General features: G+C 41.2%; 1 protein-coding gene and 1 pseudogene across 1 annotated transcript in view; one reads left to right on the top strand and one right to left on the bottom strand.

Annotated features, from left to right (window-relative positions):
• The window catches only part of Kif15 (kinesin family member 15), a 69,408-nt gene that overhangs the window by 25,182 nt on the left and 32,780 nt on the right, over positions 1-11,446 (top strand). The window contains exons 8-13 of the mRNA XM_021207851.2: positions 1,896-2,105; positions 3,510-3,635; positions 3,781-3,903; positions 8,237-8,360; positions 9,619-9,695; positions 9,890-10,099. Of these exons, the coding sequence (XP_021063510.1) occupies positions 1,896-2,105; positions 3,510-3,635; positions 3,781-3,903; positions 8,237-8,360; positions 9,619-9,695; positions 9,890-10,099 (870 nt within the window). The remainder of the gene's footprint in view (positions 1-1,895; positions 2,106-3,509; positions 3,636-3,780; positions 3,904-8,236; positions 8,361-9,618; positions 9,696-9,889; positions 10,100-11,446) is intronic.
• LOC110327871 lies at positions 10,586-11,078 on the bottom strand (annotated as a pseudogene).

Below are 11,446 nucleotides of genomic sequence, written 5' to 3' on the forward strand. Positions count from 1 at the left end.
TTTCTCTGTGTAGCCTTGGCTGTCCTGGAACTCACTTTGTAGACCAGGCTGGCCTCGAACTCAAAAATCCACCTGCCTCTGCCTCCCAAGTGCTGGGATTAAAGGCGTGCACCGCCACTATCACCCGGCAAATGTCTAATTTTTAAAGTTGGCATATTAAATATTAGGTATCACGATGTTTTTTTTAAGTATTCAAATGTTAATTAAATATTCAAAGAGTTAAGTAAGAAAATGTGGTTCTATAGCTTTTGGAATCTGTCCTGTGTTTAAGATACATTTTTAAGCTATATAAATATATAATTGACTTCATATTAAATATATTTATTTTAATATTATGAAAAGGAAGCATAAAGTACTGTTGAAGAACTATAAGTAATTTGAGTAATATCAATTTTATGGGTAATTAGGTCAGTGGTATAGAGGTTGCCTACTAGTCAAAGGCCATCTGCTTAATCTACAACACTGACAAGTAATTTCGGTTTTATACTGTTTCATTAATAGTGTTTTAATATGTAGCATTGTAGCCTTTGAAGTAACTTTACTGGGCTCTCTGTTACCCTTATACTTATTGTGAGTGTGTTCTCCAAGTTGTGTTTCTCAGGTCACCAGCATCACCTACAGGTCTGTTAGCTGTTAGGAATCTGAGCTTAGGCTAAGGATGGCAGTTTACTCCTTTAGTCCCTACAGTGTGAGGAAGAGACAGGTGGGTCTGTTGGATACCCAGTTGGAGGCCAGACTGATTTAAACAGAGTTGCCAGCTAGTAAGGTCTACATAGAGAGTCCTTGTCACAAGCCACCACTACCCTCCCCTCTCCCAAAATACCCCACAACTTTGCCTAAGGCTTGATATTCCCAGCATCTGTCCAAAGTAATGCCTCATTTCAATCCTCACTTGATGTTGACTCAATATAAACTTCAGTAACATCCCAAGGTGGGGACTGGACCTATATATATGTATATATTCCACCCTGTGAGGTCAGTGCACACATGCTCTTTGGTTTCTCTGTAGCTCTGGGTATCCTAGAACTTACTTTGTAGATCAGGCCTCATCCTCACAGAGATTTGCCTGCTTCTGCCTCCCAATGCTGGGATTAAAAGCTTGCATCCCTGTAGCTTGCTCCCACGTTGCAGAACTTTTTTTTTTTTTTTTAAAGAATATTTATTTATTTTATATGAGTACACTGTAGCTATTTTCAGACACACTAAAAGAGGCATCAGATCCCATTACAGATGGCTGTGAGCCACCATGTGGTTGCTGGAATTTAAACTCAGGACCTCTGGATGAGCAATCAGTGCACTTCACTGCTGAGCCATCTCTCCAGCCCACAGAAGCAGAAATTTTTTTATAGTCACACCTTGTAAATAGTAGACTCAAAGTTTGAACTCTGGCTTATCTGAGAGCCTGTGATCTAAACCTTGGTAATTTTTCTTGTCTGAATGGAAAGAAAAAAAAAATCTTTGCAGGGAGAAAGCTGCCAAAACATTAGACTTAAGATGATTTGAGATTTCTTTTTGGTTTAGAATTTTATTATCTAAGCTAAAGAATGGGATTCACGTCTGTAGCAAAGCCAACTTGAACTATGTAGTGAGTTCCAGGCCCAACTGGCATACACTGTCTCTTTCTGTGACATGAAGAGGGAAAGAAGATAATTTTTTGATATTATTCTTTATAGGTTTACCAATTTTGTTATCTAAATATATACTTCTTAGAACGTGTGATTACATAAATCCTCACAAAGCCAGATAACAATGGAACGGCCCCCGTTCTATATGGAAACTCTTCTGTTGTGAAGGTGGATAATTACCTATGTGTTATTATTTCGTATTATGTTATGTTTTGAATTTACCTGGGGTGTACCTATTGTGGCTTTGTGTAACAGTTTCCTTTTCCCAAGGTCTTATCTAGAGGCTGGAGGAACAGGCGTGTAGCATCAACATCTATGAACAGAGAGTCTTCTAGGTCTCATGCAGTCTTTACAATCACAGTAGAATCAATGGAGAAAAGCAGTGAGACCGTGAACATTCGGACCTCCTTACTCAACCTGGTGGACTTAGCAGGATCTGAGAGGCAAAAAGACACCCATGCAGAAGGGATGAGGTTGAAGGTAGGAATGAAATGATAGCCTTCTCACTTAGTGTGAATTTTTACTGAAAAGTCAGTGCTGCACCAAGAACAGTGAAGACTTTAGAAGAAATAAGAATTGTTCCTACTAAGAAGGAGCAAAGATTTTATGAGATTATGGCAGTAAGCAGAAATGGGTAGGAGTCTATCCCTGTCAGGAGCAAGAGTGGCTACTTTTGGCCATGAGGGAACAAAGAAAGGATCTGTGGAGTGGACCATTGGGAGGATGTCATTAACAGTAGTTGTCTCATAGAAACCAGGGTTTGGTTCTGGAGAGAGGAACAGAGAATACCTACCCTGCAGAGTGGTGATATCTCAAGGTTTGTTGGGCCTTGTAAAGCAACTATGCATTAAGTATTTCAGTCTGCATCAGTAGATTGATCAATTATAGAGCAAGAAAGCCCAGGTCAATTAGGACCATGAGTGCCAGGCCACATTTGTTCTCAGCTTTCTATACCCTGGAAAACATTTAAAAGTTTGAAGCAAGTGTGTGGCTTCCTGTAGAAGGACTATATTATAAACAAGTAGATCTATTACTACTGCTGAATCTACTCTCTGAATTTTACTTCTTCCACAGAACCAAATGTGGCATAGCATTCTCTCTCACTATTGGTCAGCAGGAGCAAGCTGGAGCTCCAGAAAGCATGAGACGCTACTGACTGGAATGTAGATTCTGATCTACTCCCGCCAGAATCAGAGGGGAGAAGCTAACAAGAAAGGAGAGCAGTCATGTATAATCCTTGAAGTGGGAAGGCACATAACTATGAGCAGTGGGAAAGAAATTGATTGTGATGTGTACTGTCAGTATGTATCTAAATGTTGACATTGAAATATGCACAAGTTATGCAGTTGAGGAATGTGACCTAAGAGAGATGAATCAGATGTGGAAGAGAGATTTGAGCCTTTTGCTGAGCTGTGTCTCTGTCAAGAAAGAAACGTGCTGTACAGGTTCTCCTTGACTTCCAGTGGTGTTACCGCCAAAGAAATCTGGTTAAGCTGAAATACCATAAACCAGAAGTGCATTCGATATATCTAACCTGACACACATTCCAGTCAGTAGCGTCTCATGCTTTCTGGAGCTCCAGCTTCCTGCTGCTGACCAATAGTGAGAGAGAATGCTATGCCATATTTGGTTCTGTGGAAGAAGTAAAACTCAGATCCCAAGTACTGTTTGTAGTGCACTTGGACTTTTACAGCACTCTGCAGTTAGAGTGTACAGGAAACGGGAAGAGGGATAACTGAGCATGCTGTTCTTGCTTACAAATTGACTTTTTCTTTGACTCTCCTTCGCTTTTCCCTCCCAGGTTGTTGCCTTGCTACTTAAATTTAAGCTCAGAACTCCAAAGAGTGACATTGCACCTATTTTTGCTTTCCTCTAATTCCTTAGGAGGCAGGTAACATAAACCGATCACTGAGCTGCCTGGGCCAGGTCATCACTGCCCTTGTTGATGTGGGTAATGGAAAACAGAGGCACATCTGCTACAGAGACTCCAAACTCACCTTCTTACTGCGGGTAAAGCTGACCACTTCTTACTGCCACCTTTGCATTATGGTTACTGGGACTGACAGTAGAAGTGTTTCTGAGTCTTTATTATTTTTCTGAAAAATATCTTAGGATTTACAATCTAAAAACATACAGCATTGATGTCATTAAACAGGACTCCCTTGGTGGCAATGCCAAAACAGCCATAATTGCAAATGTTCATCCAGGATCCAGGTGTTTTGGGGAAACACTGTCAACACTTAATTTTGCTCAAAGAGCCAAGCTGATTAAAAACAAGGTAAAATACACTTCTAGTGTTGTATTTTGTATTTATTCATCTAGTTGCTTGCTTGCTTGCTTGCTTGCTTATTTATTTATTTATTTATTTATTTATTTATTTATTTATTTATTTTAGGGCTATGTATCACAGGGTAATCATAAGGTTGGCAAGCACCCTGCCTCAGCCTCCTGAGTTGGGAGTAAGGCACCACACCCGTGCCGTTTTTGCAGCCTTATGCGTGTCATTTGAAACTCTAGGTTTGTCTTGTGGGTGTTATGGTTTTGCTGTCTGCTTATTTTTAAGGCAATTTTCCTTTTGTGGTTGGATGGAGAGTAAGAAGCCTAAGCTATACAAGCAGAGTTCTCGTGCACTCACATCAGTTTGCATGCATTAGCCTGCCCTGAACCCATATGTAATACATATGGTAGCAAAGAATAATGCTATGAAAGTCACTTAATAATAATGAAATTTGCCTTTTAAGTTGTATACATCTCTGCATATTCCTCATTTTATTTTATATACAAGTCATCTCTTTAATAGTGGTATACACCTCTAGTCAGGAAGCTTTTCTTGTAAAGTACTAGTTGATAAACCACTTAATGCTTCTTGTAACGTATGGTCCATTTCAACTACTCAGGTCTGTCTTGCTGTAAGAAAGCAGTCACAGACAGTATGTGAACAACATACACAACACACACAACATACACAACACATCATTTGCTGTGTCCACTGTTAGCAATTTGTCTAAGCTCTACCCCACAGTTACCTGGCAATAAATAGCCAGGTATACCTGACTCAGTATAAAAGGGGCTGCTTGCTCCCTCTACTCTCTCTTGCCTTCTTGCTTTTGCTCTGTCCTCTCTCCCCTTCCCCATCTTTCCTCATTTCCCTCCCCCATTTCCCTCCCCCCTCTCTCTCACGGCTGGCTGCCACTCACCCCCCCTCCTCCCCTTCCAGATCCCCACCCCATGCCCTGAATAAACTCTATTCTGTACTATACCATCGTGTGGCTGGTCCCTCAGGGGGAAGGGACGCCTCAGCATGGGCCCTTGGAGGCACCCCTCCCCCACACCTGACTACACATCCACCAGGCACATTCCTTTTTTTTTTTTTTTTTAAGATTTATTTATTATATGTAAGTACACTGTAGCTGTCTTCAGACACTCCAGAAGAGGATGTCAGATCTTGTTATGGATGGTTATGAGCCACCATGTGGTTGTGGGATTTGAACTCTGGACCTTCAGAAGAGCAGTCGGGTACTCTTACCCACTGAGCCATCTCACCAGCCCAGGCACATTCCTTCTATCCACCAAAGCAAAGTTCATATTTGCCTATACATAATTTATCAATACCTAGTACATACTGTCAGAGGACCAACAAGTGTTGGTTTCAGACAAAACAATTGTGCCATGAATTGGTAGATTCATTCTTTCCTTTTTAAAGGGAAAAACTGGGCAACTTATATTATACCCAGTTCATCTAGCAGAATGAAGCAGACCACATTGTTCCTCCCACTGGATAAATGAGAACAACATAGGTCTCATCTTTTTCTTATTTTGGGGGGGGTACCATCCACTGTTTACATGAATGTTAACAATATGAAGAGGAAACATCAGGAGAACTTCCTGACTTAGTCTTGGCTTACCAGAAGGCTTTCGAGAGTAGAACCATGTTAATGATTACACTTATGCTGTCACTGATACAATAGTGATGTCAGAATGCCTCATAATGAGGCTGGCCATATGAATCAGAAGCAGTTGGAAAGTACTTTTAAAGATACGAACAACAAAACTAACATCTTTGCACTAGCTGCTCCCAATGGTAAGTCCTGTTCAGCCTGCCAACCTGTTATGGGAAAGTGCTCAGGTCTCTGGGACTTGTTTAAAGGTCAACCGTTAATATTTCCAGGTGGGCAGGGTGAACTTAAGACAAGAACACAGAGGACTTGGTTTGTCACAGGAGGTTTTTCCTTGCTGATATAGTTGAGTATTTCATAGCTGGGCCTCTGGTCTGTATGGTGCTTAGCTGTTGTCGTTTGTTATTACCCTTTAGTTTTATGAGTCTTTTAAAAAATCATCTAATTAATAAACTTTACCTTTCATTGTTTTTGTTTTTTGTGTTTTTGTTTTTAGACAGGATTTCTGTGTGTAGCCTTGACTGTCCTTAGAGCTCACTAGGTAGACCAGGCTGGTCTAGCCACGAACTCACAGAGATTCTCCTGTCTTTGCCTTCTGAGTACTGAGACTAAAAGCATACATCACCACTGCCCAGCAACAAACCACTTTTAAAGCAGCTTTAGATTTATAGCAAAATTAAACAATAAGTACGTAATGATTCCATATCATCCCTGTCTCCTCCATCTGTACCATGCCTACTACTCACGTCCCGTGCCATAGTGATGCATTTGGAGGTGGCCTTTTTTTTTTTTTTTTTTTTTTTTTTTTTTTATTCAGGGTTTTGCTCAGGCCCTCCTGGAACCACTGGTTTTCAAATATCTTGCATATCTTTGTATATCAGTGTTTCCTCTGGTTTTCCGATTAAAATATTGTTTTTTTTTTTTTTTTTTTTTTTTTGCTTTTTAAGAGGTACTTTTAAACAGGGCATCTTTAAGAAATGGAAGGCACCATTTATTTACCTTGATGATAGCATTTGTTTGAAACCATTTAAATAATAACATTATTTTAAGAAAGTGAAAATAACATCTATTACTGTGATAGAACAGAAATGGACTCTGAAATCAATCCCTGCTTACGGGCCAGCTATAGGAACAGAGTGGCTCTCACTAAAGAGAGTGGTTGTCAGAAGCTGTCTAGGAAAGGGTGTGGCAAGCGCGTGAGTTTTTTTTTCGAGATGGCCCACCATTTTGCATGGCTGTGAAGGGTACGCTCTGAGAGACAAGGTCCTCATAGACTTCATCCTGGTATTGCTTCTCCCTGCTGACCTGCCTTTCCTGTCACTACCTCATAGCCTAATGATTTCTGGGCACTAGCCCACCTTATTGAGCAAATTTCCTGCAAAACAACATGAAGATGAACTTTCATGAATTAATTATAGTATTCTTGATTTGATTCAAATAATTTTAAGAAGAAAGGTTAAGGAGATGTTTTTCTTTTTGTTTTTTTNAGGGTTTCTCTGTGTAGTCCTGGCTGTCCTGGAACTCACTTTGTAGACCAGGCTAGCCTCGAACTCAGAATTCCGTCTGCCTCTGCCTCCCCAGTGCTGGGATTAAAGGCGTGCGCCACCATGCCTGGCTCTTAAACAGGTTTAACAGCCTGGGGAATCCCAGAATTGAGAATGGTAGGCATGGAACCAGCTCTCTGCTAAGCTATACCTGTCCTGGAACATGTAACCATGATACCCCACTGAGAAGACCATGACAGTTGGTCAAGTAGCATAAAAGCCTGGAGGTCTCTGTGCTAATGACGTATTGAGATGTGTTTAGACAATCGGCATTCTTCCTTGCAAAAGGTATTTAATCCCTGGTTCACCTTGAGTAAGACATAAATTCACATCTACCATAAAATAAAGCAGTTTGCACAAGCAAGGACCATCTCCTTCATCAAGGATCACCAAATGGGAGAGACCATGCCGACATCTCCTGGAGAAGGCCTTCTCTTTTTCAGCCCTTCTATACTCTTGGCACTCACTCAGAACCAAACCAGATTCTGACCTGTCCAGGAGTCAGCCATCCCCTTCCTGCCCAGCATGTAGGCAAAGCACAGACCCCTGCCCCCTTTCTCAACTCCCTGAGGTCCCTAGTGGTGTCTGGGTACACAGGAGATTGTAAACCATGGCATCTGTCCCAGATCTCTATTTCTTGCCCAGAAGAACACAGGCTGGGAACCCTTATCACGGACTGTGTTCTGCCTCCCCTGAGCAGCTTGCCAGTGGTGCTCCAGCACCCCTGCATCGAGGAGGCAGATACACAGCCCGACAGAATCGTGCCCTTTTAAGCCAGAGTTTTTCACCAAAGGCTGGTGGACAGAGGGCAAATAGCCTTGCTGAGGTGTTTGAAAGAGAATACATGGTTCTTAAATGTCAGGATGATACACTCAGATCTGAAGGTGACCTGGCCTAAGATAAGACTGATTGATTGGAGAGGATGGGTGGGAGGAGGGGATGGCAAGAGGAAGAGGGCACTGCTCAGGCTCTGACTGCTGTTATATAGGCACAGGAAGAAGGAGCTCGCTGCCCACTTGAGCATGCTATTTTAGTGACTGCTTTGCTGTTGGTCAGATTGATGTATAGTTTTGTTTGGTTTTCCACATCCCCTCTCATACCAAACAAATGAAAAAACAGAATTGTACAGCTTGAAAGGTGGTCTTTCAGTGCTTTATTAATTCTTGTCTAGGCTGTGGTAAATGAAGACACCCAAGGAAATGTCAGCCAGCTGCAAGCTGAAGTGAAGAGGCTCAAAGAACAGCTGTCTCAGTTTACTTCTGGGCAGATAATACCAGAGAGCTTATTGGCCAGAGGTAGGTTGAACTCATTGTCCTTCTTCCTTGGAAAGACTTCATGGAAATGTTATGTCAAGAACTCCTACTGTTAGATAGATGGATGGTCAGCATACAGTGAGGCTTTCCCAAATTTCTCACACCCACTCTCCTTATTTCATATGTGGAGAGGGATGGTGCTTTGTCTGAATCAGATGGTATCTGAGGTACAGTGAGAAGGAGCTTCACAGTGATTTTGTAATTCCTCTCCTAATAAGTGCTAAAAAGAAACATAAATAAATTTCCTTAGGTCACACCCAACATTCTGCCTTAGCATTTAATCAACATTTTTGTGAGATTGAATAGGAAATGTTTCTTCAAAAATAGTTTGTAGGATTGAGAGCCATAAAATGTAAAAGCAGCAACAAAAAAACAACCAAAAACAGAACTGGCCCTAGGAATGTATCTTGGTAGTAGACACATTGCCTGGCCTATGCGAGGCCCTAGGTGTGGTTTCCAGTAATATACAAAACCAAACCAATAAGCAACAAACAACAGTATATATTATACTGAGCATAGTCTATGACCTGACTCCCAGAACTCAGGAAGCTGATGCAAGAACTAGAACTAGCCAACCTAGAACTGTTAGACAGCCTAGTCTTTCTGTAGAGTGACTGACTGAGACAGTGTCAATAAATAAGTTTTCATTGGTACTTGTGGGTCTCCTTGTTCCTTATAGACTCATTTCTAGCTCTGGTGTCTCATGCTTATAAGTCCAGCATTTGGGAGAATTGCGGCAGAATTGCCATAAGTTTGATACCAACCTAGGCTACAATTTTTTAAATAATTTATATATTTTTTATACATTGATGTTTTGACTGCATGTATGTCTGTGTGATGGTGTTGGATTCCCTGGAACAGGAGTTACAGACAGATGCCGTGTTGGCACTGGGAAGTGATCCCAGTCCTGTGGAAGAGCAGGCAGTGCTCTTAACCACTGAGCCATCTCTCCAGCCCCAGCTACCGTTTTAAAAACAAACCACTTCTGTTTCATTCACCAAATATGTTTGTGCTAAGTAAATACAGAGAAATGTCTTGTTTTCTTTATAGCCCTGGCTGTCCTGGAGCTCACTCTGTAGACCAGGCTGGCCTCGAACTCAGAAATCCACCTGTCTCTGCCTCCCGAGTGCTGGGATTAAAGGCGTGCGCCACCACGCCCGGCTATCCTTAGGATAGTTGATAGGAGTAAAGACTGTTGTAGTTTTGAAAAATGAACATATTTCTTCTTTTCCCCTTTTAGATAAAGAGAAGACTAATTACATAGAATATTTCCTGGAAGCAATGTTATTCTTTAAGAAATCTGAACAGGAAAAGAAGGTAGGAAATTGAATTAGGAAAAGGGATTCAAAACATCTTGTACCTTAATGTTGTGGTTGATTTTCATTCCTTCAGTGAGTGAAACATAGTAACAGGGGTATCAGGGAAAGGCTTTCAAAAGTCTTGCCTGAGTTTAAACTTAGTACTCTCTGCTGGGCTTATGAAATGTTTAACTGAATCCTGAATTTCTTAAGTCTCTAATAGAAAAAATTGCCCAACTAGAAGATCTCACCCTCAAAAAGGAAAAATTTATTCAATCTAATAAAATGATTGTGAAGTTCCGGGAGGACCAAATCATGCGTTTGGAGAAGCTCCAGAAGGAGGGTCGAGGAAGCTTCCTGCCGGAGGAGCAGGATCGCCTGCTGTCAGAGCTGAGGGATGAGATCCAGACGCTTCGAGAACATGTGAGTGCAGCCTACCTCTGTGTTTCCAGGAGGGAGCTTTAAAGTGTGACTAGTGTTCACCATCTAAAGTGTGTACAGAGTGCACCAGTAATTCGTTCTGTAATACAGTGGAAAGACAGCACTTTAAGTCAGTTTGACTGATAGTATATGCTGCATTTCTTTTCCCCTTTCCCAAGTATGAAGCTGAAGACAAAAAAATAGACCAGCAATTCCTACTCTGCCCATGGACCTGTGCTCTGCAACAGTTGTGGTTCTATCAGGCCAGTCTCAGGACAGTGGAATATCTGAAGTTCTTGTTTTTTTCTTTTTCCTAGAGAGAGTGAGTAGGTAAATTTGAAAACTGAAATCTTTTTTTGTATCCAGTATGTTTAATACATGTCCAGTCAGTAGGACATTTCTACTTCATTTATTTATTTATTTTTTGTTTTTTGTTTTTGTTTTTAGTTTAGGTTTTTTTTTTTTTTTTTTTTTTTTTTTGAAGCTTTTTAGTTTATTTGTCCTCTCAGAAATCTGCACATCGCAGCAAAACATCAAGTCACCGCAGATCTACTCCTTTGGCTTTTTGCCAGCACCAACATTGGCCTTTGCAGTGCCCCTGACCTTCTTCATTCTGTTCTTGCGTTCCTTTCACTGTTTTCAGGAGGTATTTTTCTTCTCATAAAGGCCATGTCTTGCGAGTCTGTGTTTAGGCTCATTCTTCTTAGCATAATCTAAAGAATCATAGATCATGCCAAAGCCAGTTGTCTTGCCACCGAAGTGGGTTCTGAATCCAAATACAAAGATGACATCTGGTGTGGTTTTGTACATTTTGGCCAGCTTTTCCCGAATTTCTGTCGTTGGTACTGTTGCTTTCCCAGGATGAAGGACATCAATGACCATCTGTTTCCTCTGAAGCAGTCTGTTTGTCATGAACTTCCTGGTCCGGATGGTTACTGTGTCATTCATGATGGCTACAGTGCCGAAGCTGGAGAGGAGGAAAAGAGGATCACTCACTGCTGACCAATCCTCTACTTCATTTATTTTGAATATTTTTCTACATTTTGCTAGTTAATGTATTTTAGAGGGCAAGTCAGTCTTAGTAGTCAGAAAATTTTCTACCCTTACCCCCTCTTTTTTACTTTATTTTATTTTATTTTATTTTTGGAGACAGGGTTTCTCTGTGTAGCCCTGGCTGTCCTTGAATTCACTTTGTAGATCAGGCTGGCCTCGAACTCAGAAATCCGTCTGCCTCTGCCTCCCAAGTGCTGGGATTAAAGGCGTGCACCACCACCGCCCAGCTCCAACCCCCCCCTCCTTTTAAAGATTTATTTATTTGTTTTTTTTTGTTTTTGTTTTTTTTTTTTTTTT

This window comes from Mus pahari, chromosome 10 (assembly GCF_900095145.1).
Source record: "Mus pahari chromosome 10, PAHARI_EIJ_v1.1, whole genome shotgun sequence".
Classification (NCBI taxonomy): domain Eukaryota; kingdom Metazoa; phylum Chordata; class Mammalia; order Rodentia; family Muridae; genus Mus; species Mus pahari.